A 26,153-nucleotide genomic window follows, 5' to 3' on the forward strand; every position below is an offset into this window, starting at 1 on the left:
GCACTAATGATTATACCAAGCAGATTATTAATATTAAGTTTTAAAGATGCACACAAATCGTACCCGTTTCACAGGTTGGCCCTGTATATCCAGGCTGGCATTGGCACCCTGGATCTCCGTTCTCTGTTACTCTGCACTCTCCGTGCACACAGTGCTGCCCCCTGCAGGCAGCAGGCTCATCTCGCCGGTCGCAGTATTGACCCGAGTATCCTTCTCCACATGAACAACTGTATGAGGAGCCCTTTGGTACACACACACCATGCACACACCTGTGTAGAAAGAGCAAGCATTACTTCCTACTAAATGTACAGGTATCAGAGCGTTTGTTAATTATTCGAAAACATAGTGTTTAAATATTTATGTACCTGCTATTCTGACAGGGGCTCTGGGAGTTTATCTGTTCACACAGCGGGCCGCTCTGGCCGGCGGGACACTCGCACGTGATGCCCACTTCTCCTCTCTGTCTGCAGGTCCCGTGGGCACAAACACTGCAGGAGTGACAGCCCGGTAAGATGCCCTCTACCCCTGCCAGTCCACTACCTAAATCTTGCAGTTCTCCGTTGAGCCGTACATTATGGATGCAACCATTGAAGGACTGTAATGGTCGGTCCGGACCCGGTCTCAAACCCGCTGTGCCGATTATAGAGGGCACACCTAAAAAACAAACAATAGGCACATATATAAGATATGAAGTTATACTAATTATACTAAAATACTAATTGTTTCGTCGTACAATCTTTCTTACCGCCTATATAGAGTTGTGTGCTTTGGTCCACAGAAGGAGGACGGGGCAGTTTGCCAAGACTTTTCGGTGCCCCCTTGTCCACCACTAAGCTCAGGGTCTGATTCTGGATCAGCACCTCCACCATGTGAAATAGTCCATCATTTACCGACTCCACACTGAGACAAAACAAAAAAGAGACAATACAGGGTCAAGACCAGGGTTCCCACACCTTAGTTAACCTTTAAATTCAAGGACTTTCCAGGTCCAATACCCTCAAATTCATAAAAAATATTGGAAGATGGGGTCCATATTGACATTTGGTAAAGTTTCCAATGAGAACATTGAGTCTAAAAGGGCAGTATGGTTGGTTAATGACTGTTTTAACTGATTGTGACCACTGTGATAAATGAACTTTATGCTTTAAACCTAAACAAAAAGACGAAATTATGCCTTACAAAATATCTCCCCAACATTTAAAAATGACATGGTTTCCACATTAGCCCCGGTCAGGTGTATTTTCAGTGAGTTTGGCACTGATATGGCTAAAGCTTTTGTTGTGGGAAAAGGAGAGCTTGCGTTGGCCATGATTTCGTTCTTTCTTTGACTTCGTACACTCGAATCACATCCTGCTGAGTTTGGCACCGTGACCGCATGAACTCCTGAGAGCGATTCTGTTTCACACGCTCATTTTTAAAACATTGAAGAGTGCCGTTCGTTCACGGCATCTCATGCACTACTGCTTCTTTTTTGCCTATTTTCTAATTTCATGCGATAGATTATGTTGTTTGGCCCCAGCTTTGCTTTCTTTTGGAATTGCGTTTTGTTTAAAGGTGAGTCTGCAGTCTTAAGGGTTACGAACTTATTGGTATCCTCCGAACAACCTCCAGATCATGTGAAAGCAGTCGGGTCACGCTGTTGAAACTCCCGTTTTGTATTGTAGTAGTTATTGCTGGATTGAACACAAGTTGTTACAGACAGCTAGAGACAGTGGTTTGGCAAAGAATGACCGAAACCAATAGAAACCGAGAGGGGGGTGAGAGAAATGATATTGTGGTAAGAAGGGTATATCTTAATCTCAGCCTCAGCACAAAACAAGGTTTTCCTCTTTTTCTGTCTTCTGGAGTAAAAAAAAATACAAGAGAAAAACAAATCTGAAAAACAGATCAAGTAATCCCTTTGTATTTTCGTGGAAAGAAACCAGAATCAGAGACGAAACACTGTGAAAATGTGCAAAATGTATGTGATGCTTAATGGTGCGTGAGATGCTCTATTAAAATATATTTGCATTATAAAATGCATCCCTATAAAAAAAGAGCCCTTGCGTTATCAGCCCAAAAGGTAATACTAGTACTAATAAAAAATGTATACCTTGTAATGCACTGTAAGTCACTTTGGATTTAGCATTTGCAACCAAATGCATGTAAATGCACATCCCAGAAAAAATGGCATATCCAAGAATAACAAACAGACAAACAATAAAACAAACTCATTTATGCTTTGTGCTGGCTTGCTTCTGTATTTTCCATTGCTGGAATACCTATGGCGGTGCGGAGAGAAATCAGTGTCTCTTGATATGGGATGGGGGGGGGGTGTATGGTTCACTGAGGTCCTGACTGAACAAAGACCCAACACAGGCACATGTGTGGTTTGCATTACAGGCCCATAATTCAATTCCTCTTTCAAAACAAGCTTTTGCAACAAACACTACAGTGTGCTGGCTAGACCCCCCAAACCACCCGAAATGTCTACATCACCACCATGGACGACCGGCTTTATTATCATATAATGACATTTTCATCCACTGTCTCTAGTTTTGACAGCCGTCTCTCATTAAGTCAGTCTGAGGGCCCGCATGCTGGCTGCAAAAGGAAACGGTATATTTTGCAGAGAATGTGGCGGGAACTTAATGGAAGAAAGAGGAAAACTCTATTATGTGAATGAAAACAGACTTAATCAGAATATAAATCTTACCACGGAGAGAGCATTGAAATTAACGAAATAATCTTGAATGCGTGCAGTGCAGGCTCAGGACCACTTAGGGGCAGCAGAGATCAGTTTCTCCTTAACGTTTGCAATCGGCCTTTAATTCGTGATTTGACAGACAGAATATATCCCGAGGCTGTAATATTTTTAGAATGGATGGGGTGGGAAGGTGGAGTGTTTTTGATGTACGCCTAACCTGCATATTAGCTTCAAGCGCCCCATTATGGAGCTCAATAAAAACAAACAGAAAACCGTGGAAGATTTCAACAACCTCATGTCACCTCTTTCGTACGAGGGGAAGTCAATTTCCTGTCAGCTGAAAATAAAATACTCTGCGTATGTGTCGTATATAATGCGGTTTTGCTCGAGGAAAAACAAATTTAGGAACTATTACCGGTCCCTTCATGTTGGAAAGATATCTAGATCAGCAAACCTGTAGACATATTAAGTTTTCCACATGTAATTATGCGGCACTATCATTTGCTTACGCCGACTAACTGATAATGCATGGAAAATGTCACGGGACACTGCTGTAAAGTCAATTATGCCTGTTTGGGATGTTAGTAACAAGGTTATTTAGCATCTGAGATATCATGGAGTATGGCCAAATGGCATAAGTCTTGATTCACAGAAGTACTCAAAGTAATAGCTAACATTGAATCCTCTGTATGTGGCAAAGGGCAGTAGTATTACACTTGAGATGAGGATATTGATTTGTGCTAATTCTGTAGTATATCTCACAGGAAGGTGTTAAAAAACATTAAATCTCAGATTTGATTTCTGCTGGCATTATTGCAGTAGCACAGCGGAGCTTAAAACACAATGACCAGGAGAAATATCTGCTTTAAAAACTGATTTTTGTTTCTGCCCATATGGCAAAAATACAGTTCTGTGACCAATAATATATTTAAAATATATGCTAAATACATTTTGTAGAATGTAATGTTTAATTGAATATATTTTTGGAAATATATTTAGTATTAATCTTTATATATCAACATATACTGTATTTCAAAATGTATTTCAAGGGCAAACAAATACATTTCTAATTTTACATCCCATATGGCAAAAATATATTCTTTGCCAAAAATATGTTTTTAAATATATGCTAAATACAAGTTAATTTTATAAAGTTTATTTTTTAAGCTAAAAATATTTTCGGAAACACTTAATTATAATGTTCATTAATTAACATTAGTTAACTACATTAGTTAACATGAACTAATGATGAACTGCACTTGTGCAGCATTTATTAATCTTTATTAATGTTAATTTCAAAAATTACTAATACTTTATTAAAATTTGGTTAACGTTAGTTAATGCACCATGAACTAACACGAACAAACAATGAACAGCTTTATTTCTATTAACTAACATTAACAAAGATGAATAAATACTGTAACAAATGTATTGCTCATGGTTTGTTCATGTTAGTTAATACATTAACTAATGTTAAATCATGAACATTATAATAAAGTGTATTTTCTTCCAGCGCAAAATATATGGAGGGGTAAATATATTTTTAATGTTTTAAAATTGATTTTTTAAAAATGTATTTCAAACTATACAAAAATTGCCAACAAATATATTCGTGATTTCAGCAAAAATATTTTTTTTAAATATATTTAAAAATATACATTTTTGCCATGTCGGTGTTAGCTTTAAAGACCCATTGAAGTGCCTTGAAATGTAAAGTTTTGTTTTGTTTGATGCGTGGATTATCAAGTGATTACTTTCACTTTTTAAATAACCAATAGTGCATAGTTTATCTCAAAGCCTGGAAACAGATAAGAAGATGAAGTGCAGATTGATGTCCAATCAAACACACCGCCCATATTTAAAAATCATGTGACTTTTACGCATGTCAGGTGACCTGTCAATGCGAAAAAAAACTGTTTCCATTGCAGTTTTGCGATATATTCCTTGTTCGAATCGCCTGAAAAGCCACCTAACCCGAGCGTAAACTTTTTGCAATATATGGGAGTTTATGCAAAATTGCCGTGTTTCCATTGGGCGCATTTTTAATTTGCGCAATTTGAAGGGGAATGGAAACGCAGCTAGGGATTTTTGCGGCCACCAATTGGTTTGTTTATGTTGTTGAAACTGCCTATACCAAGTAACTACCAAACTTATGTTATATATTATATATTAAAGACAACTCTCTTTCCATAAGGCTGCACGAGCTAATCACCATGTGCCGCCCCGATGTGCATCAATATCGTTAATAAAACAGTTTAACTTTAAGCTCTATCACTACAGCATCACCTGAGTCATATCCTAAAATATCCACCTGGTCTGCATCAAACTAAATCTTCTATTTTTACTCCATTAGCTTCATGCGCACTGTAACTGAGTGCTAACCTAGGATGAGGGAACAAAAACAGACCCTAAAAACAAATCCTGCCCCTTCCTTCTTCACTCTACTGCTGCTCAGCGTTAAAACCCATGTAACATGCCAAACATTAGCCGCTTTTGGAAGGCTGTGGTTAGGCGTGGTGCAGGATGGCGAGCCGTGGGACGGATGAGGGGGGCAGCAATTCTGACGTTCCCATTCAATTTCCTGTGATGTTTCCACAAACCACTGTTTCTGCTAAGGAACTGCCCACGTCACCGCTTAAACTAATACTCAGATTAGCATGACATTTAGTAAAGGGCAACGCATTAACACGCTGCATGGGCCCAGGCATTCATCTCATGGTAATGAGGCATTACTGCTAGTTAAGAGCCTCCTCTGCCCTCCTCCCCAGTGAATATTTCCCTCTAACCATACCCGCACCTTCCGCGGAGACAGGATCGTATTGCACAGATAAGAGTCCTTCACTCTTCGTCGGATCTTAGCCACTCTCCGTCTCTCCGGGGTCTGATCTGTCTCATTTCACACCAATGGTCGTCCTTCCCTTTCTCTCAAGTGTTTCTCGTCTCTTATCACCCCGTCCTTCATCACTGCTTCCATCGTATTTCCTTGTTTTCCCTGTTAGAGATCCCTTCTCTTGCTGAGATTCAACAGGGACGAGGTGTAAGTAAAGCTGAGGGGGACCTGTAGATGGTGTGGGAATATTACAAGTTTTCTCTCTGATCTTTGCCCCACAGAGCCTTTTAATGACCCAGTTCCACATTTGAAGTCTAGCACCCGCAGAGAGCCACTGAACCAGACTCGGCTCAGGAATGCTCCAACCACAGCCTCGAAACTTCCATGGTGGGAAAACCCAAGCAAGGGAGCTGCCCAGACGCCGTACCCACGTCCAAGCTTTGCGGCGTGGGTTGGGTTACAAACTGAGCAGCAGGATCCAGAGAGGCTCTGTCAGCTCTGGTTCCACATTGTTAGCGCTAACTATGACATGAAGACCTTAGAAGCAAGTTCTTCTGTGTTGGGCAGTGCCACAGCCAAAATCAGCTAAATGAATAAGGGAGCTCCCCACAGCGCAAGGTCTCTAGGGGAAATAGAAGATAACTTGAAGATATGCATGGATCAAAGCCAAACTGAGGATGCCATTATGCATCTTTGCTTAAGTTGGAGTAACTCTGCATTGTGGAATAACTCTGAAGTTGTGGCTAAGCATGAACTGTGCTTTGGTGCTTATAGTACTTAAGGAAGTACAAATCTGGACTGTGGATCAGCTTTGTGGGAATACTCCACACTTAAAAAAGTATAAGGATATCAGAGTCATCAATCTATGCATAGACTTGATTCCAGATACGGCATCCACAGTCTGCAAAGACAAGTACCCTGCTTGAATTGTTATTTTCCATACTGAGACTCCCTCAAAGAAATCGATTCGGCCCTCGCTGCAGGCAGCTGGGAAAAGTGGCCCTTTGCTACGGGAACGAGAGGTGCTGGATCAATATAAAATCATCAAGCAGGCAGGCAAGACCCGAGCACCCAGCTCGCCGCTGTTTACCTCCACTGCCTGCAAATACAACTGCCAATCAAATGCCTGAAAAGATGCAGTCAGCGACCCTGCACCCCATACACCCCCTTTCTTACCAAATATGTATGCGTAGACGCAGATCTCTATCTGGAAATCCTTTGAAACTGTAGGTTATCATTAGTTTTGTGTGTAGACTGGCTTTAAAAGCCTGAATCTGAGCTCTTGAAACCCATTACAGAGCAGCCCATGCTAGCTTAATGACATCCGCAGTGACCCACCAGGCCGGAGTCAGGCACCATCTGCTCTAGACTCAACAAGTCTGTTGTCTGCTGAAAGGGCTAAGAGCTCTGTGTTTATGGGGGCTTCAATGAGACATAGAAATCATGGCGGCCACACCGCAGAAGTGTTCGCATGGGAACCGGGTGAGAATCCTGCCCGAGGCAGACTTGAGCATGTAAACCCGCGGCTCCTGTATGGTTTTATGATGTGCCATGAGCTTACAGGGATTTAACCTGACAGAGAACCAGGAGCAAACTTACCCGCTAATACGCCCTTTTTCACCCTGACCTATTCTGGGTAAGAGTAGGGGGTCTTCTTTGAAAATGCACTTATTTTTATGGAACATTTTAAAATAACGTTTTGAAATAAGTGTGGTTTCTGTGTATATTTTGGTGCAGCCAAAATTGCTGTATAGATGTGCTCACTGTGGAGAACAGAGGTGCGATTGTGTGTCTGTGGCTCTGTTCCAAAACCTAGTGTGCTGCCTCTTTGCCTACTTTATAGGCAGCTGCCTTCAAAGCATCCTTACTTAAATGGGACTACACAATAAGTACAGTACGTTCAGTAGCAACTTATGTTAACAGAGCATGAACACGTTTATATGCTTAGAAAGGACACTTTGACAGCCATAAAAACCGTGCCACACGCAATGCATTATAAGATTGCTTTCTCCACAATGAATACATGCCAATACAACCTCATTCACAGAGCACTTTGGTCCCAGAAAATTACCGTAATTTTTTTTCCGAAAGGCTTTTGTGTGAATGCAAACATGTCCCGTAAATGTTCCGGGATCGCTCCCGTAAAGAGGACCTAGTGACATTGATGTAACACTCACAGAAAGCATTCTGTGTGAACAAGACGCAGAAACAATGACATAAGGGGTGTGCTGTAGTGAGGACACGCATGTCATTGCAACCAGAAGTTAAGGTTCAGGATTTAAACACAAATCAACATTCAGGTGGAGAAATGTTGGCAAACTGGACCGAAGCAAAGATCAGGGAGCTTGTCACTATTCGTGCTGAATCTAAGGCTGCATTTACACTTCAAATCTTAATGCAATCTTTTGACCATATCCGTTTTTTTTTGTCCTGCCTACTTTAGATACGCCTCATATCCGATGTCCGTGTTCCCACCCAGATAGAATGTTAGCTTAACTTGGTATAGTGTTAGCTATCTAACGCTAATATCATCACTTATTAAAATAAAGGCCATTGTTAATGATTACCTTTGGCATCATTATCATCCACACTGTCTCTCTGTCATGACATCTTCCTCTGAAAAACTGTCGAGAACTTTGGGGGTCGGCAGCTAGGTTTATCGCCCAAAATTTGCTTCAGTTGCTCATAAAATGTGCCAGTTGTTCTATCCTGAATAGTGCGGTTGTTGTGATCCTTAACTTCCTAATACTTGGCTTTAATGCTCTTTATTTTGCGCTGCTTTGCAGCCAGGTGCAGCCGTGTAACTCCTCCTTGACAGTCAGTGCAATCCGTCTTGTAACACTCACGTCAAAATCAAGCTGAATCGGATATGTGTGTTTAGACGCAGTTCAGATGTCTGGATATCGGATATGTATCCGATAAAAATCCACATTTGGAAGTGGCTCATATCGCATAAGAAAAAATCGGTACGTTGCATTCAAACGAATAGTGCTCTCTAGCGCCTCCAAATGCGTGGTGCAACTACGGTAGTCGTTATGTAATCACTGATCTCCTTGTCAGTTTCAGCTAGTGCATGCGTTTTGGTAGGCTAGTGCTCTTTGTCCCTCTCTGCTATTACCCGTCCTTCTAGGACTTACCCGTTCAATGTAAATAAAGAGAAAAAAATTCTAAGCTTACAAAAAAATCAGATCATCACAGAGGAAATTTGACATCAATGAGGACATATTTATGAATAAAGACATTGATAAAAAAACTACACATTGTCCCTTTAAAATGCTGTGCGCTTGTATGTGCTGTATCCTCACACTGTACACGGTAGTAGGAGGATACTTTGCAATGTCGTAGATCAACCGGATGTGTCCCTGGTACAGTTCCAGGGCAAGTGGGTCATTATCCTCTTTATACAACAAAATGCCATTGTCCTTCTCGGTAGCTACCTACAAAAAGATATAGAGAGATGGTTTGAATAAAAAAAAGATCAGTCAAGAAGAACATCGAGAGAAGTTTGTAAGATGGAGGGGCTACAAAACAAACAGTGCACGATAAGCACTCCCATATACACAGCACGACACGAACACTGAGTGAGAGAAAGGCCGCAGGCCTGGCCATTAACTCTCAGTTTAGTCAAGGGTATCAAATGGAACGTCTGTAAGCAGACATACTGTATGACAGAAAACAGCTCACATTTATAGAAAAGCACTATGATGGGATGACGAGAAGGAAAAAGGAGCAGTTGATGGGTTATGGGGTGTGGAAGCACCTCTACACATCAGTTGAGATAAAGTGGACTGCTTACTTTCATAGCCTGGAGGCATACGAGCAGTTAATGTGTATTTGGTTTCTGTCATTGGATGTTTCACAGGAGGGCTAAGTCATTAGCACAGTTTTGAGCATGATGTTTAGCACAGTTTTACTGTTAAGTCTGGAAATAAAAAAGAAAGCAAATTTGATTGCTTTCTATATTTACTATTCCCTAGTGCCTTTGCTTTGTGTCCTGCTTTTGAAAGCTTGTTAACACCAAATCTGAAGCGACTAAATGACAAAACAATGTAAAATGTTTGGGTGAACATATTCAAATCTTGTTTATTTCAAGGGATCCACTGATACAACATTTCTGTGCCGATACCGATATATGATACGACAGATACCGATAGTTTTGCTTTGTACTCCTTGTTTCAAATCATTGTTGTGGATTCCTAAAAGTGGAGAGCGTGCAAACTGCAATTCTGTTGTCATTGTCACTCAACTCAAAATAATCACACAACATGAGTTAAATGCTTTTTTACGGCCCTTTTAATTGGCAGGATATAATCTGCCCTGATCATCGGCTGTTTTTTAACAATCTGATGGTGGTAAAAATAGCTTTTTCTGACGATACTGATTAAAGACTCATATTGGCGCATCCCTTCTTATTTCTTTTTTTTTTGCCGACTTAAAGCAACACTATGTAGTTTCCATGTAAAAATGACTTACAGCTCCCCCATGTGGTTGAAAAGCGCAACAGTGCCTGGTATCAGACACTCTTCTGCAGGCAGGGGGAGGGGCGGGGCTGTGTGCTCTACCCTCCACCTGCCACTTTCAGAGTGTGCTTGTAGTAGCTAGGAGGCTGCTCAGGTTGCAGCAACAGTACAATTTGTCCAGTTAAAAGTTGTTCTATCACTGAAATAATTTTAGAGACATTATTTAAACGTAAAAAACTACATAGTGTTGCTTTAAAATATAAAGGAATGGATGCACACACACACACACACACACACACACACACACACACACACACAGAAATGCGACTATCCATCCAAGTGCCTGTAGACACATTTGCCTATAAACTGCAATGTCCCACAATGACACCAGATACTTAAAGATACTCATTACACAGAGATATAAACAGCTACTGAGCTCTTTTTAATTTCTCTGACTTTAATTAACATTAGTGTGCCCTCCTGACAGTGGGAAGATGGGCTCATTTTTATCAGATCTAGCTGTGACGCAGTCCAGCCGATTGCGACGGATAACAGCCCGGCTCGACCTCGATTACCATAATATATGTCCTCGGGAGAGGCATAATTCATGCCAGTGGACAAGAGGTGACATTCTCATAATGTCAATGAGACCGGAGCTGGCTTAAACCAGCACTGCGGATGAAAAATCCCCCCAACAGATGCTAGGAGGGGCAGCTTGCTTTTCATGACTGCAGAGAATGTGAATTTGGCTGAGGTCTGTCTCTAGTTTGTGATATGGTAATACTATATCAGTCAGTCTGAAGAAACTGATCTGGGATCCATTGTTAACAGTTACAGGAAGTATTTAGAAGCGTACCTGGAGGGATAAATGCATGGGTGGTCGGGTCCTGGCGGTGGGGAGTTCCACGTAAGCATCTTTGCCGAGGAAGTGCACTGTTATCATTTTTTGGCACTTGTTTCCAAAGAAGCCAGGCAGACAGCGGCATACAGGCTCCCCCTCAATAACAAGACACTGGGCTCCGTTTTGGCAGTCTGAATGATCACATGGACTCGTCTTCTGAAGTAATATCATTGGTGGTGGGTGCTCACAGAACAGGCCACTGTAAGAGAGGGTTAAATAAGATAAGTAAGATAAAGTCACTCACTCACCATCCATCCATCCATATACTGTATCAGCTATCATCCATCTATTCATCTATCTATCTATCATCCATTTATACCCGTCCATCTATCCGATCTATCCATCAATTTAATTAATCAATCAATCAACCAATCAACCAATCAACCAATCAATCAATCAATCAATCAATCAATCAATCAATCAATCAATCAATCTATCTATCTACTTACCTACCTACCTACCTACCCATCTTTTCATCCATCTATCCATCCATCCATCCATCCATCCATCCATCCACCTATCTATATATTCATCTATGTCTATCCATCCGTCCATCCACCTATCTGTCTGTCTATCCATCCATCTATCCATCCATATCCATATATCAATCTATCCAGTCTGTCCATCCATCATCCATCCATCAATCTATCCATCCATCCAACTATCTATATATTCATTTATGTCTATCTGTCCGTCCATCCACCTATCTGTCTGTCTGTCTATCCATCCATCCATCCATCCATCCACATATCCATCTATCAATCTATCCAGTCTGTCTATCCATTCATCATCCATCCATCTATCCATCCATCCATCCAACTATCTATATTCATCTATGTCTATCCGTCCGTCCATCCATCCATCAATCCATCTATCTATCTATTCATCTATCAATCTATCCAGTCTATCCATCCATTCATCTATCTATCCAGTCTATCCATCCATTCATCTGTCTATCCAGTCTATCCATCCATTCATCTATCTATCCAGTCTATGCATCCATCCATATATATTAGTCTATCAATCTATCCAGTCTGTCCATTCATCTATCCATCTATCTATCTATCCATCCATCTATCTATCCATCCATCTATACATCCATCTATCTATCCAGTCTATCCATCCATTCATCTATCTATCCAGTCTTTGCATCCATCCATATATATTAGTCTATCAATCTATCCAGTCTGTCCATTCATCTATCCATCTATCTATCCATCTATCTATCCATCCATCTATCTATCCATCCATCTATCCATCCATCTATCCATCCATCTATACATCCATCCATCCATCCATCCATCCATCCATCCATTCATCCATTCATCCATCCATCCATCTATCCAGTCAATCCATCCATCCATCCATTTATCTATTTATTCATCTATTAATCTATCCAGTCTATCCAGTCTATCCATCTATTCATCTATTAATCTATCCAGTCTATTCATCTATCTATCCATCCACCCATCTATCTATCCAGTCTATGCATCCATCCATCCATCCATCCATAAATCCATCTATTTATCCAGTCCATCAATCCATCTATCTATCTATTCATCTATCAATCTATCCAGTCTATTCATCCATCTATCCATCCATCCATCTACCTATCCAGTATATGCATCCATCCATCCATATACATAATCATCTATCAATCTATCCAGTCTGTCCATCATCCATCTATCCAGCCATCCAACTATCTATATATTCATCTATGTCTATCCTTTCGTCCGTCCATCAACCCATCTGTATCTATTCATCTGTCTGTCTGTCTGTCTGTCTGTCTGTCTGTCTGTCTGTCTGTCTGTCCATCCATCCATCTATCCAGCCATCCAACTATCTATATATTCATCTATGTCTATCCTTTCATCCCTCCATCTACCCATCTGTATCTATCTATCTGATATATTCATCTATGTCTATCCTTTCATCCCTCCATCAACCCATCTGTATCTATCTGTCTGTCTGTCTGTCTATTTATCTATCTATCCAGTCTATTCATCCATCCATCTATCTATCCAGTCTATGCATCCATCCATATACATATCCATGTATCAATCTATCCAGTCCGTCCTTCCATCCATCAATCCATCTATCTATTTATTCATCCATCTATCTATCCAGTCTATGCATCCCCACCCATCTATCTATCCAGTCTATGCATCCATCCATCCATCTATTTATCCAGTCCATCCATCCATCAATCCATCTATCTATTTATTCATCTATCAATCTATCCAGTCTATTTATCCATCCATCCATCCATCCATCTATCTATCCAGTATATGCATCCATCCATCCATCCATCCATCCATATACATATCTATCTATCTATCTATCTATCTATCTATCTATCTATCTATCTATCTATCTATCTATCTATCTATCTATCTATCTATCTATCTATCTATCTATCTATCTATCTATGCAGTCTGTCTGTCCATCCATCCTTCATCCATCCATCTATCCAGCCATCCAACTATCTATATATTCATCTATGTCTATCCTTTCGTCCGTCCATCAACCCATCTGTATCTATCTGTCTGTCTGTCTGTCTATTTATCTATCTATCCAGTCTATGTATGCCTGATTAATGGTGGGATAAAGACACCATCAGGTCCTTTATTAGTAGCTGTGGTGGATTGAGGGATACACTCACAGTGTTATAATCAGCCATGTTGAAATTCTTCCGCTGTGCATCTCAGATTTAATGGTACATTGCCATATAACAAAAGCACCAACTGTGGCTTAGAAGATTAGTGCGTGTAGAAATGTTTGTACCATATATCAAGCATATCACAATGAATACTGGCGTACATGTATTCAGGATATCTAAAAAAAAGTATCAATTTGAGCAAGCATATATTCTTTCTTCTGTGTGAGACAGAGGTAAATAAAGATGAATATCTGCGTGTGTGCACCTGTGGGTTAGGTTTATTTTGAGGGGAGAAAATGATTTACTATCAAAGTGTTCCCAGAAATTTGATAATGTGGAAACCCCCTGTTTTTTGAAGTCGCCCTTATAAGGTTTTATAAAAATACCAAACATTAGACGCCAAGGTAAGTCTTACCTGAATCCCTCTTTACAGACACATGTATAACCATTGATAGCATCAACACACTCCGCCCCATGCTGGCATTTGTTTTCCATGCAGTCGTTGTAATCCTGCTCACATTGCTGGCCGACATAACCTGGCAAACATTCACACCTGACAAAAACACCAGAATGAAGAAATGAAAACTCACTCTCAATACAGTTTAGATGCTTTAAATATCTAAGAGAAGGAAATTACTGGTACTGTTACTGTCAAAGCTTTGACTGTATGTAACCTGACCCTCCTCTGGTATCATGAAGGTCATGCTTGTCTTTCATGTGATGCTTTTTAAGGTTTATCTCATTCCCAGCGGAGCTTCCACACTCACCTGTAGCCTTTACTGAGAGTAACACACTTGGAGTCGTGTTGGCAGAGGTCAAACCCAGGCAGGCAAGGGTCAACCACCTCCTCACAAAGATCGCCTGAGACACACAAAAAGAGAAAGGAACACACACACAGACTGTTAAAGAGTTGCCCTCTTCCAGCAGTCGGAGGTTTATCACATGCTGAAACACTCAGACCCTCGACTGTACGAGGGCTAAGCTCACAGTTGCGTAGCTAAAGGAACTCTTTGATTAAACAAACAGCATGTGTGTCACGACCGCCCTTGAGATCTACAGGATTTTTCGCTCTATTCACCATCTGCCAGTGTTTAAAATGTGTGGGGCTTTTTCTTTACCAGCTTCAACTGAAACAGATCTCTTTGTGTCATGGCAAAGCCCTTCTAGAACAGTCAAGTCAGTGGGATCCATGTAAAGGCACTAAATCATTGCCAACCAGAACCTTCAATAGGATCCCTGTTCCTGTCCACCTGCTGTAGGAGGACATCCGGCCTGCCTGCAACGGGTCATACTGGGTCCGAATACACTTCATCTGACCTCAACCCCCCAAAAAATACCATCGCCCGTTAACCCAAACTCATTGAGCAGAGCACTTTCGGTCCAAGGCCTCTGTGCACACTTGTTGGGGTGTTGCTAGATGCATGGCACAACAACAGCTATGAAACAAATGTACCCTCTCTGTGCTCCGGCCCATGAGACTGGGTTCATGGACTCTAATGCCAGAATCATTTCCTCTCTTGGCCCTTTCTTGCAACAACTGTATATGTGTGTTCCCAAGGGTATTGGTGCAGTTGGGTGTCTAAATCAGATAGCTGATTCACCTGGTTTGTTCGGGTCTAAGGCTGTGGACTTCTTGAAAGTCAAGCCATCAATCTTTATTGAAATATTTAGCAGAACCACTGCTTGATCTTTGTCAGTGTTGTTCTTAACATTTACACTTCATCCGAAATTGCCTACTTTCATAATAAGAGTTTCGTTACGAAACAAGATAAATCCATTTTTGTCAAACATGTTTATTATTATGTTATCATGTTATTATTTTGTTTTATGGTGCTACTTAGCTGTATTTTTTAAGTTTTGAAGGTTTAAATCAAAACAAACCAACTGCAGTTGAATTGATATTAATGGGAATGCACAACCAAAAATGAGATTTATGAAAAAATAAAAAAATGGAGTTATCTCATTTTGCAACGAAACTTTCATATATCCTGTACTACATATACAGAACTCACCAAACAAAGATGAAGGAGAGGCGTGGCCATATTAAAAAATTTCGGTGATGCAGCTCTATTCAAATGTAAATACATAAGGAAAACGGTTGCCCTTCCCATACGGCAAAAAATAAATTTCCCTGGCCAAAAATATATTTTAAATATATGCTAAATACATTTTGTAGAAAATAATGCTTTATTGAATATATTTTTGAATTTGAAAATATCTTTCGTTTTAACCTTTATATATCAATATATATTAAAATGTATTTCAAGGGAAAGCAAATACATTTAAAATTTTACATTACATGGCAAAAATATATTTTTTTGCCTGAATCTATTTTAAATACATGCTAAATACATTTACGTTTATTTTATAAAGTATATTTTTGAAGTTGAAAATATATCTTATTTTACCTTATTTAAAACTGTTATGTTTACAGGTTCGTAACATAAACAAAGTTTTTCTTCCAATACGAGTTGACTATATTTCCTTGGATTAAAATATATGGAGGGCTAAATATATTTCTAATGCTTTAAAATTTATTTACTTTGAAAATATATTTCAATAAAATATACAAAAAATTGCCAAAAATATATATTAGTGAAATATATATTTTTGTAAACATATTCCAAAATATATTTTAGCAAATATTTGGCAATTTTTTTGTATATTTTAAAATATATTTAAAAATATATATATTTGTGGTTGTGGTTTAAATTGTGCTTGTTTAACATCATCCGAATTAATGGCTCACTTGTTATGATGACGTACACTGAAAAAAACGATTTATTAAATTTACTCAATTTTTAAGGTAAGTGGTTGCAATCAATTTATTTAAGCTATACATTTAAACAAAAGTTTTTATTATATTTTATTTTTCAATTTTTTTTTGTTTAAATGTAGCTTAAATAAATTGATTGCAACCACTTACCTTAAAAATTGAGTAAATTTAATTAATATTTTTTTTCAGTGTGTGGCATTTCATTAACATTAGCCATATTTATATAGAAAGTGCACTGAAAAAAATGATTCATTCAATTTACTCACTTTTTAAGTGGTTGCAATCAATTTATTTAAGCTACATTAAAACAAAAGTTTTTTGTTTGGTTTTTCTAATTTTTTGTTTAAATGTAGTTTAAATAGGTTGATTGCGACCACTTACCTTAAAAAAATAGTAAATTGAATGAATCATTTTTTTTCATTGTACTTTTTTAATGGTCGATGAGTACTTCATCTAATTCAGTATGCTATTTCGTAGTATACTGTATAAATAGCATACTGTGACAGTATGCTATTTTGGATGCACGGTTAGTCTGTGAAACAACGATTAGCAGTCTGCTATGTGTGAAGCAATGTTTTAATAGCTTTACACTACATACACAGTAAATCAAACAGTAATTGAAAGCCCTTTATGATAAAATGTGCAATACAATGTTTCTCTGGGTTGGCTTTAAAATTAAAGTTTAAAAAAAGTTTAAAACTTCTTTAAGCTTGTAGGGCACACACAGCTGTCTCTCTGGTCCATGGTTAAAGATGTGGGCCCAAAGGCATATACCGACACGCACACACACACTACAACAACTGTACTCGCTCCAAGGGAGACGGCAAGGAGGCACGCATTTATAATGACAGGGCCTGCTAGTAGCAGTTGTATGTTCTCTCTGTTGAGGAAGAAGAAGTGAGGAGGAGAAAGGAGGGGAGAAACGGAGAACAAGAGTGGTGGTGCCACGGGGCGGCACTTGGCATTTCTGAAGTAGAATCGAACAGGCATATTTAACAACAGCGGACATCTAAATTCCCTGCGTCAGGACTTATGTCAAAGGCTAGTTTGTTTAGTAAAACTGCCCACTACCAGTCATAAGATGTATATTATTTTGGTTTCCTAATGTTTGCTTAGCTCCCTCAGTTGTGGCAAAAGGATATAAATGCAGCTGGAACAGCCAAGCAACGCAATGGCCTCATTGCGGCACAACTGAGTAAGACAAAACGGGTAATATGACTACGAAAATAGTCCGAGAGATCCTGAAATGGGGTTAGAGAGTTTGCAACAGTATGGCTGCTGTTACTTGAAACAGAAAGCGTTTGTACCTCTATAATTGGGCGGGCAGATGCAGGTGTAGTTGTTGATTCCATCCACACAAGTGGAGTTATTCTCACAGTCGTTGTCTTCACAATCATCTGGATTCACCTCACACTGCTGCCCCTCGAACCCAGGAGGACACACACAGCTGCAGCAAGACAAAGATCAATACTTAAATGTTAGAACAAAAGAAAACACTGCACATGCTTCGAGTGATTTAGGCTATGGTTACACAAACAAAAGTTTCACAAACACACGACAACCCAGTCAAAAAGATCTGTATTAAAAACGCCTGTATTATGTCAGGCCAGTAGATGGCGATGCTACTTTGTAAAGAAACACGCATTCATACATAAATACAAACAAACAAGACGAAGAAAGAATGGAGCAGTCTATTTTAGATGGATGATGAGGTTTATTACAACAAGTGACTATAAGGCAGAAAAATTGTGTAAACTTTGCTGGAGCGTTAAAGGGCCCATGGCCTAAAAATATTAGCATTGCCACTTTGTAGGTCTAAGCAAAAATGTGTCATTTTGGGTGTGTCCTTTAAAATGCACAGTCCTGTAGGCCTAAATTAAAACATGCGCATCAGCTTCATCACAAATTTGCGTTAACGTAGTTTAAACACAGACGACAAGGCATCATTTAAAAAAAATGCACCTTGAAACCTGAAAGTTTGCATTTTTAGGATCCCAAAACAAAGTTATGTAAATGAACAGCCAAACCCGCATAAAACCTTTCCCGTTTACGGTTGAAAATGTTGTTGTGTAAACGGGCCCTCAATTCTGTTGTTTGACACCAAAATATAGAAAGATGTTTTTCATCAGGCCTGCCGTCAGGACAGTGATATTAACCGTACGACTTTGCTGTAATTTTCGACAAACGGAGAGAAAAATGTTAAATTGTCCTTCATCTATTAGCTTCCTACAAAACAAACCCCTGAAAAGAAACAAGTTAGAAAAACGACTTTGATTATGATGGCAAAGCTAAACTGTTGTTCTAAAGATTCTTACAAAATCTTGATTTCAAGTTGTCAAACTTTTTTTTTAAATACATACATCAACATATTTCCTTCACATACATTAAAAACAAGGTCTGATATGTTTGAAGGCATTAATTTCTAACCTTACTGACAATTTTGAAAATGTATTTATTTTAAATAGGCCTTTAAAGATCTCACTACCGCAACCATTCAAAGTGTCACCCCCATAACATTGTTTTGCTAAAATAAAAAAAGTTATGATGCCCAAGTAAGTGTTTATGCATCATACATATTGAGACATTAATGAACTGTATTTAAATAGAAAATTAAAAATGTAAATTTTTTTAAAGTGTCGAAAATTACCTGTAACGGTAATGATAATCATAAAGTCATGCACACATTGTGACAAGAGAATATTAATCTTTTCACTAGAAAAATATAAAGTAATCTGTTAACTTGGTAGCCATTTTAAAGGTATCGGCAGATGTGTTTCTTCAATCAAAATCAAACTTGAATTGTAAATATCTGTGTGTATGTGTAAACGTCTTTTAAAAATGTTGCAGGGGAGGAGAACAAAAGTCACAAACACTTCTTTCTTCCAATATTTCTTCATTTTTATTATACATAAATATTCTGTAAATTATTTATTTATTTTTTTGTCATTTGAGAATATCTAGTAGAACATCCAATTGTATTTTTTATTTTTCAGAATTGTTTTAATTACAACATATAATGCACTCAGATATATGGGGATGCGTTACGGTAATGAGATCTTTAGCAGATAAATCGATAAAATACAAAAATAATTCATTCCTATGTTAAAATTATTCTTTGTGCAATGTGTTATTATTATTTTTGTGTTATATTTGCAGTCATATTTCAGTGGTTTCGTGAGAATGACCCTGAAACGCTTCATAGTGGCCTCTACAGTTTGGAAGCTCAGTGACAGATATTTCCAAAAATTTCCATGGTAAGACATTGAGTAAGACCAGTAACACTTATCTCACTCTGTTGTTGAGCCCACACCCGGTTTTACCCATCTACCCTGCCCATTGCCTGCCATTTCCCTGCCGGTTGAGCCATAAACTTCTAGCTCACCCCAAGAAAAAACTCACAACAATAACACACATTTAACATATTTATTCAGCCCGGTCAAATCTCTTGGCTCATTTGCTGGTTGTGTAATGTCATTGGGAGTTACTCAAGCTCATGTGCCATTACTGCAGGCCGACAAAAATTGTATAGAGGCTTAATGTGACATTACCAAAGCTGCCGAGTGATTTATAAGACACAGGGAATGTTTATTGTCCCATTACAACAGTCCGCCTGTTTCTTGCTTATTTCAAAAGTCTGTGATTAATACAAGCTCTGAATTTTTTTAATTCGCTGATTTTGTCCAGATTTCGCATGTCCATACTCAAAATCAAATTCAAAACATTTTTTGATTTGTGGGTGAGACGTGAAATGATGCGAGCCAGTCCCAAATTCACTGCACAGCATGAGCACCGGTGTTCAGCATCACATACCAACCAGTAAGCCATGGGCCAGAAATGAAGAAAATAATCGGATTACCTGTAGTGCCCCTCCTGTCCAGGTGTGAGGTGGCATGTGGCTCCATTACTACATGGCTGGCTAATGCAAGCGTTAATGGGGATCTCACAATTACGACCCTGAGAAAAGACAGACAAGAATAAGCGAGGTTAAAAGGGGAAAGGAATAAAAAGCAATTTATGCCAAACCGTAATGAATTCTGAGCAAAATGTCAACTTAAATGTTAATATCAAATTTACCTTTCAAACAAGGTTAAATGTTGGCTATCAAAAGCTTGCTATGGCAAAACAAAAAACGTACGACCTTATTCTGGGTAGATGCCATGTTTAATTTAAGTTAAAGGGAAAGTTTGTTCAATAGCTTATACTGTATTAAAGTCCCAAGTCACATCTAATTTTCACAACCCATGTTTTCTTGAGATCTATAACAATTTAACCCATTAAAGAGGCTGTATGTCGATTCCTCCCAGCCTCATTTTAATTCACAACGAACGCTATTAAGGCATCTATCCTAAGGATCATTGCTCATACTTAAAGACTTCTTCTACACCACTAACTCCAATATAAATTAGACTTTCCTACACACCGTTTGTGCCACAAGCCTGAATAATACCTCAAATCATGCAGCCTATTGATGAGAGCTGTGTTAGGCTTACACAAAAATCATAATATCATATCGAGTGACATTTTCTTATCCTTAGCAATGCCCTATTATTGTAACTACATAAAAACACGCTTGTAACTGTGTAAGGAAATGCTCATTTGGATGCTAGCGACAACATATCAATGCCCTGGTGACTGACCGCAACATTATGATGACGGTGACTCACATAGGCAAGCATCACTCATATGTTCTTCGAAAATGGTATAATCTAGTTTGTTATGCTGAGCTATATCAATGCCCAGTGCCGGGTTTAGAATAACATTGTGGTTTATAGATGATGTATGAAGAGCAGATCCTTTTACACTTAGCGGTTGTTGCTCTGTGACTAACACTCTCCATTTCAATTTAAAACAAAAGCCATTGATATTTCTGTTTCCTGTGGTCTCATTAAAAATGCCTCTGCTTTCTCTCTCTTTGTAGCTCATTTGGTAGAGCATTGCATTAGCAACGCAAAAGTTTTGGGTTTGATTCCCAGGCAACACACACATACTGATGAAAAATGTATAGCTTGAATGCACTGTAAGTCGCTTTGCCAAATGCATGAATGCAAATGTAGGGCAATGGATATAAAACGCTCTCTCTTTCTCTCTCGCCCGCCCTCCCAGTGTTTGATTTAATTCAGTACACTTCAGAACATTCTAATTAATCTTTACTTACTCGAAAGACAGACACACAAACATGCACACCTACAACTGACCTTGAAAGTCGAGATTTTAATTAAAAAGACAGACCATTGGTTTTTGTCTCGTAGAGGGCGAAGGGTTAAGCTCTTATCTGTTCTTCAGCAGAACAACACTGACAGGAATCCCATAACCAAACAAAAGGCTAATGATTGCACGCTGCGGACCCATAGCGCACACACACATACGCATGCATATGCACGCGTGCAGGTTCCACACAATAAGAACACACGAATACTCATGAAACCTATTGAGTTAGCTCAGGAAGATGGATGACAAGCATTTCCTGCAAGTACTAATGTGCAAAACTCAGAGGAATATTCGCTGGGTGTGTGTGGAAGGACAGGGAAGATGCCAAACAGCTGCTATCCCAGAATGCATCTGGGGAAGCGCATATTCACCTTGTAGCCAAACGGGCAGGTGCAGTGGTAAGAGCCGGTGACATCGCTAACACAAGTGCCGTTGTTTTGACAGGGGACCGCCAGACAGGGGGCGCACTTGGACATCAGATTCAAATCTGCTGGACCTTAAAAAAAAAAAACAGAACAAAGAAAAAGTTAAATATGAGAGAGTGCAGGAGATATAGAAAAGGGAATGAGTGGGAATTAAAGATGTAAGACACTTAAAGGATAAGTCAGTTTTCTTTAAAAAAAAGTCCAGATAATTTACTCACCACCACGTCATCCAAAATGTTGTTGTCTTTCTTTGTTAAGTCGAGAAGAAATTAGGTTTTTTGAGGAAAACATTCCAGAATCTTTCTCATTTTAATGGACTTTAATGGACCCCAACACGTAACAGTTTTAATGCAGTTTAAAATTGCAGTTTCAACAGACTCTAAATGATCCCAAACGAGGCATAAGGGTCTTATCTAGAGAACGATTGTCATTTTTTGCAAGAAAAATTTAAAATATACACTTTTAAACCACAACTTCTCGTCATCCTCCGGCTGTGTGACGAGCCAGCTTGACCTCACGTAATTGTGTAATGCCGTGGAAAGGTCACGTGTTGCATATATGAAACGCACATTTGTGGACCATTATAAAGAATAAACTGACACAAAGACATTAATTTAGTATCATTCCACATACAACAACGTCGGAACGGTCCTCTTTCTCCAAACTTGTAAACACTGGGGCGTAGTTTCGCAAACGTCATCCGTGACCTCTTGACCTCATGACGTATTACGTGAGGTTGCGCTGGTGCGTCACAGGACCTCAAACTGACATATTTTTATTTTTCTTCCAAAAAATTACAGTCGTTTAGCTAGATAAGATCCTTATGCCTCGTTTGAGATCATATAGAGTCCTTTGAAACTCCGTTAAAACTGCAATTTTAAACTGCATTAAAACTGTTAAGTGTTGGGGTCCATTAAAGTCCATTAAAATGTGAAAAATCCTGAAATGTTTTCCTCAAAAAACACAATTTCTTCTTGACTGAACAAAGAAACACATCAACAATTTGGATGACATGGTGGTGAGTAAATTATCTGGATTTTTTTAAGAAAACTGACTAATCCTTTAATGTCCAATTCGATGTTATACCGTAGCTGAGTTGGTACAGCATAGTGTTAGCAACACAAAAGTCACAGGTTCGATCCCAGGAACACACATATTGATAAAAGAAATATAAAGCTTGAATTCAATTCGCTTTGGGCAAAAGTGTCTCCCAAATGCATACATTTAATCCATAATATTATTTGTAACCACATTTTTGAGTAGCACTGTGGGAAATAACATAGGGTGGGACTTTATTCACTATATGGATGAGTTGTAATATCATTGCTTTCCTCCACCAGCACGGCTTTTGTTATATCATCAAGTCACTTCAGGAAAGAGATGTTAGGTTATAATTTGATGAAAGATAGTTTTTTCCTATTATATAACATTTATGCATTTGGCAGACGCTTTGGTGACTTACAATGCATTAAAAGGTATACATTTTTATCAGTATGTGTTCCCTTGGTTCGAACCCAGGACTATACATGAAGACTTCTTTTAATGCCTAAGTTAGTCTTAAGACAAAATATTAAGTACCAATTCATGAATATCAGCGAGTTTCCTAAAAAGAAGGTTTTGAACAACTGACTTTGGTTGTTTTGGTGTCCGCTCAATATCATGACTGATATTTATGAATACTTTTATGAACAGAAAAAAAACATCCAGTGACTCTAGTCCTTTCCAGGAAAAAGACGATTTAGGAAGGCTCACCTTTGCACAAAAAGCGGCTGAGGGGGGTTGTGAGCAGCAATCGGTCCGCCATGTCGGGTGGTCCGGTGCAACGGGCGATGCCAGGCTCTTTATACCCAGCCTTCACCCACTGAGACAACCAGCGTAGCTCACAATCACAGTACAGGGGGTTTGCACCCAGAGCCCTGCATGACCGGAGATGCATTTTAGTCACACAAATTCTCTACGACACAAAGCCAACCTCTTTAGTCACTACAGACATCCCAATTGCATTTCCTTTAATTCTGCCCCTTAACGAAACACGGGGCCCTTATCCCTCAATGGGGATTTTTCTGACAGTTCTTTTCAATAAAGAAACAAGGGGCTACAGTAACCCCACTCCAAACCGGCAACGGGAGCTACAGCCGGAGGGAAAAAAACTAAACATGGCCATAAGGCTCCATAATAGATGCCTTTTAGCTGTAATAAAATTTACAAAGATTTCCTGTGGGGCTCGGTCTCAAAGGCTGCTCTATAGCTAAGCTGCACTCTCTCCAGGTTGCACCCGGTAATGAGGTAAAACTTATAAAGTCTAAAGACCCGAGTTGGTCTCTTAAGCTGAGACTAGGAGCCCACCATTAATAGCGGCAGTGAGACCACACCGGCACACACATACTTACAGATGAGATAGAGATGTCAAGTGGTTGAAGGCTCCCTCAGGAATAGTTGAAAGGTCATTTCCGTGGAGGGTTCTGAAAAGAAGACAAAGAAAAGAAGTTGAAGCATGGAGCACTGGGAATAGGTTCATTGTTTTCCTCGGTATAAATGATAAAAGAGTGAGCGAGGAAGAGAGAGTATAAAACATAAGGGTCAGTCATTCACATAGATTATGGAAAACTGCTTCTGTTTTGCATTGAGATTTAATTGTATGTCGTGTCAGTTCTGTTTAATCATTTCGCCTGTCCTATTACTGGGGGTTCAACCTGTATATAAACACTCTTGTTGCAATCTGAGTCAGCGATCTGACAGCTATGGTCACCAAAGGGGACCGTAAGCGACAACCCTGGGGCATTCTGGGAAATTAAAAAGTGACAATGATGACTGGATGGCAGACCTGACTTAAAAGGGGTCCGAATAAGGGGGTGCCCTGTCATCTTTTTAGCACACTGTGCACGCAGGGTGTTGATAGAAAATAAAGCTTGGCGCAGAGAGACTTTAAGGGTGTTTTCTTCAACCATGTCTGGTTTTTATAAAACATACCTTTCAAACATGCTAGTTTAAGTTTAAAACAAATATCACAGGAGAATTATGCCATTTTCAAATCACCATTCTAACCATTAATAAATTAAAATTTTATTTTAAACTTTTGTTATTTTTTAGTAAATGTAAAATGTTAATATTAAATCATCAAATGTTTCACTTTTTACATAGTAAATATACATTTAAAGTGAATCAAATAAGTTCATCAAAGTTGTCTTAAGACAAGAACGGATGAACTTTTATGAAAGGTTTTGATCGACTTTAAATGTTGACCAGTGTAGATGAATTTGATTATTTCACCCTTTGTTTACAGATCAGGGCTCAACATAAAGGACTTATCGGTGGCCCGGGGCAAGCATGAGAGACGTTCGGGCCAGTAAAAAGTATTGTCACTTGCCCGATCGGGCCAGTGCTTCACCCTCAGTCACTAAAATATATTTTCATTAATGTATATTATTGGAAGCAGACATTTACTTGGTTAAAACACGACGAAAGAAACAATGCAATATTTTGCACAATTTGCTGTCAGTTTACAGGTAAAGCAGAAAGTTGGGAGCCTTTTTTTTATTGTGGCCAGTGAAAATTTAGGCAGGGCAAGTGAAAACCTGAACCACTGGCACGACCGGACCAGTACAAAAAATAATTTGCGTTGAGCCCTGCAGATGTGTCAAAAATGGTCCTTATGTGTCATTGGGGCAGTGCCCTTTCAAAAAGTACACCTTTACCTATAGAGGGACTTCATATTAGCACCTTAGAGGTGCATATTGGTACCAAATGTATACACATCTCTACATAAATGGCACATATTAGGATCTTTTTAAAGGGTACTGCCATAGACTGTTAAAAAAGATGGACGTAGTGTCCGTGACGTCACCCATAGGCTTCTGAAGATTTTTTTTAAGCTTAAAGTAGGCGGTGCCTGGTGTCACCATCTTGGCTGCGCGTCACTGCGCATCACTCACGGATATTTGAAAATGGGTAAAAAGGCGGGACGTGGGTGGAGCTAAGGTGGCTGGTTGCTGAAACCACGCCCGCCTAGCTCAACTCTACTGACAGCAGTGGCTGTTCAACCATCACTCAAGTGGCCACGCCCTTAATTATGCTTTACGGCTTAATATCATTTAAACGGACCAAAAAAAAAATGTTTGTACCAGGCTGTAAACATATTATTTTCTACTGTAAAGTTAGGCATTTTAACATGGAGGTGTATTGGAATTGACTCCCTTTTGGAGCCTGCT

The 26,153-nt window shown here is 39.2% G+C and overlaps 1 protein-coding gene across 2 annotated transcripts in view; it reads right to left on the reverse strand.

Moving 5' to 3' along the window:
- Positions 1 to 26,153, reverse strand: part of slit3 (slit homolog 3 (Drosophila)) — a 254,076-nt gene that overhangs the window by 1,597 nt on the left and 226,326 nt on the right. For both annotated transcript variants that reach the window (XM_073854133.1, XM_073854132.1), the window contains 12 exons: positions 24,336 to 24,407; positions 23,698 to 23,861; positions 21,892 to 22,016; positions 20,169 to 20,266; positions 17,620 to 17,759; positions 14,304 to 14,397; positions 13,952 to 14,089; positions 10,833 to 11,076; positions 8,819 to 8,953; positions 746 to 896; positions 366 to 654; positions 64 to 269 (listed from right to left, as the gene is read on the reverse strand). In XM_073854133.1, the coding sequence (XP_073710234.1) occupies positions 64 to 269; positions 366 to 654; positions 746 to 896; positions 8,819 to 8,953; positions 10,833 to 11,076; positions 13,952 to 14,089; positions 14,304 to 14,397; positions 17,620 to 17,759; positions 20,169 to 20,266; positions 21,892 to 22,016; positions 23,698 to 23,861; positions 24,336 to 24,407 (1,856 nt within the window). The remainder of the gene's footprint in view (positions 1 to 63; positions 270 to 365; positions 655 to 745; positions 897 to 8,818; positions 8,954 to 10,832; positions 11,077 to 13,951; positions 14,090 to 14,303; positions 14,398 to 17,619; positions 17,760 to 20,168; positions 20,267 to 21,891; positions 22,017 to 23,697; positions 23,862 to 24,335; positions 24,408 to 26,153) is intronic.

This window comes from Misgurnus anguillicaudatus, chromosome 16 (genome assembly GCF_027580225.2).
Source record: "Misgurnus anguillicaudatus chromosome 16, ASM2758022v2, whole genome shotgun sequence".
NCBI classification, from domain to species: Eukaryota; Metazoa; Chordata; class Actinopteri; order Cypriniformes; family Cobitidae; genus Misgurnus; species Misgurnus anguillicaudatus.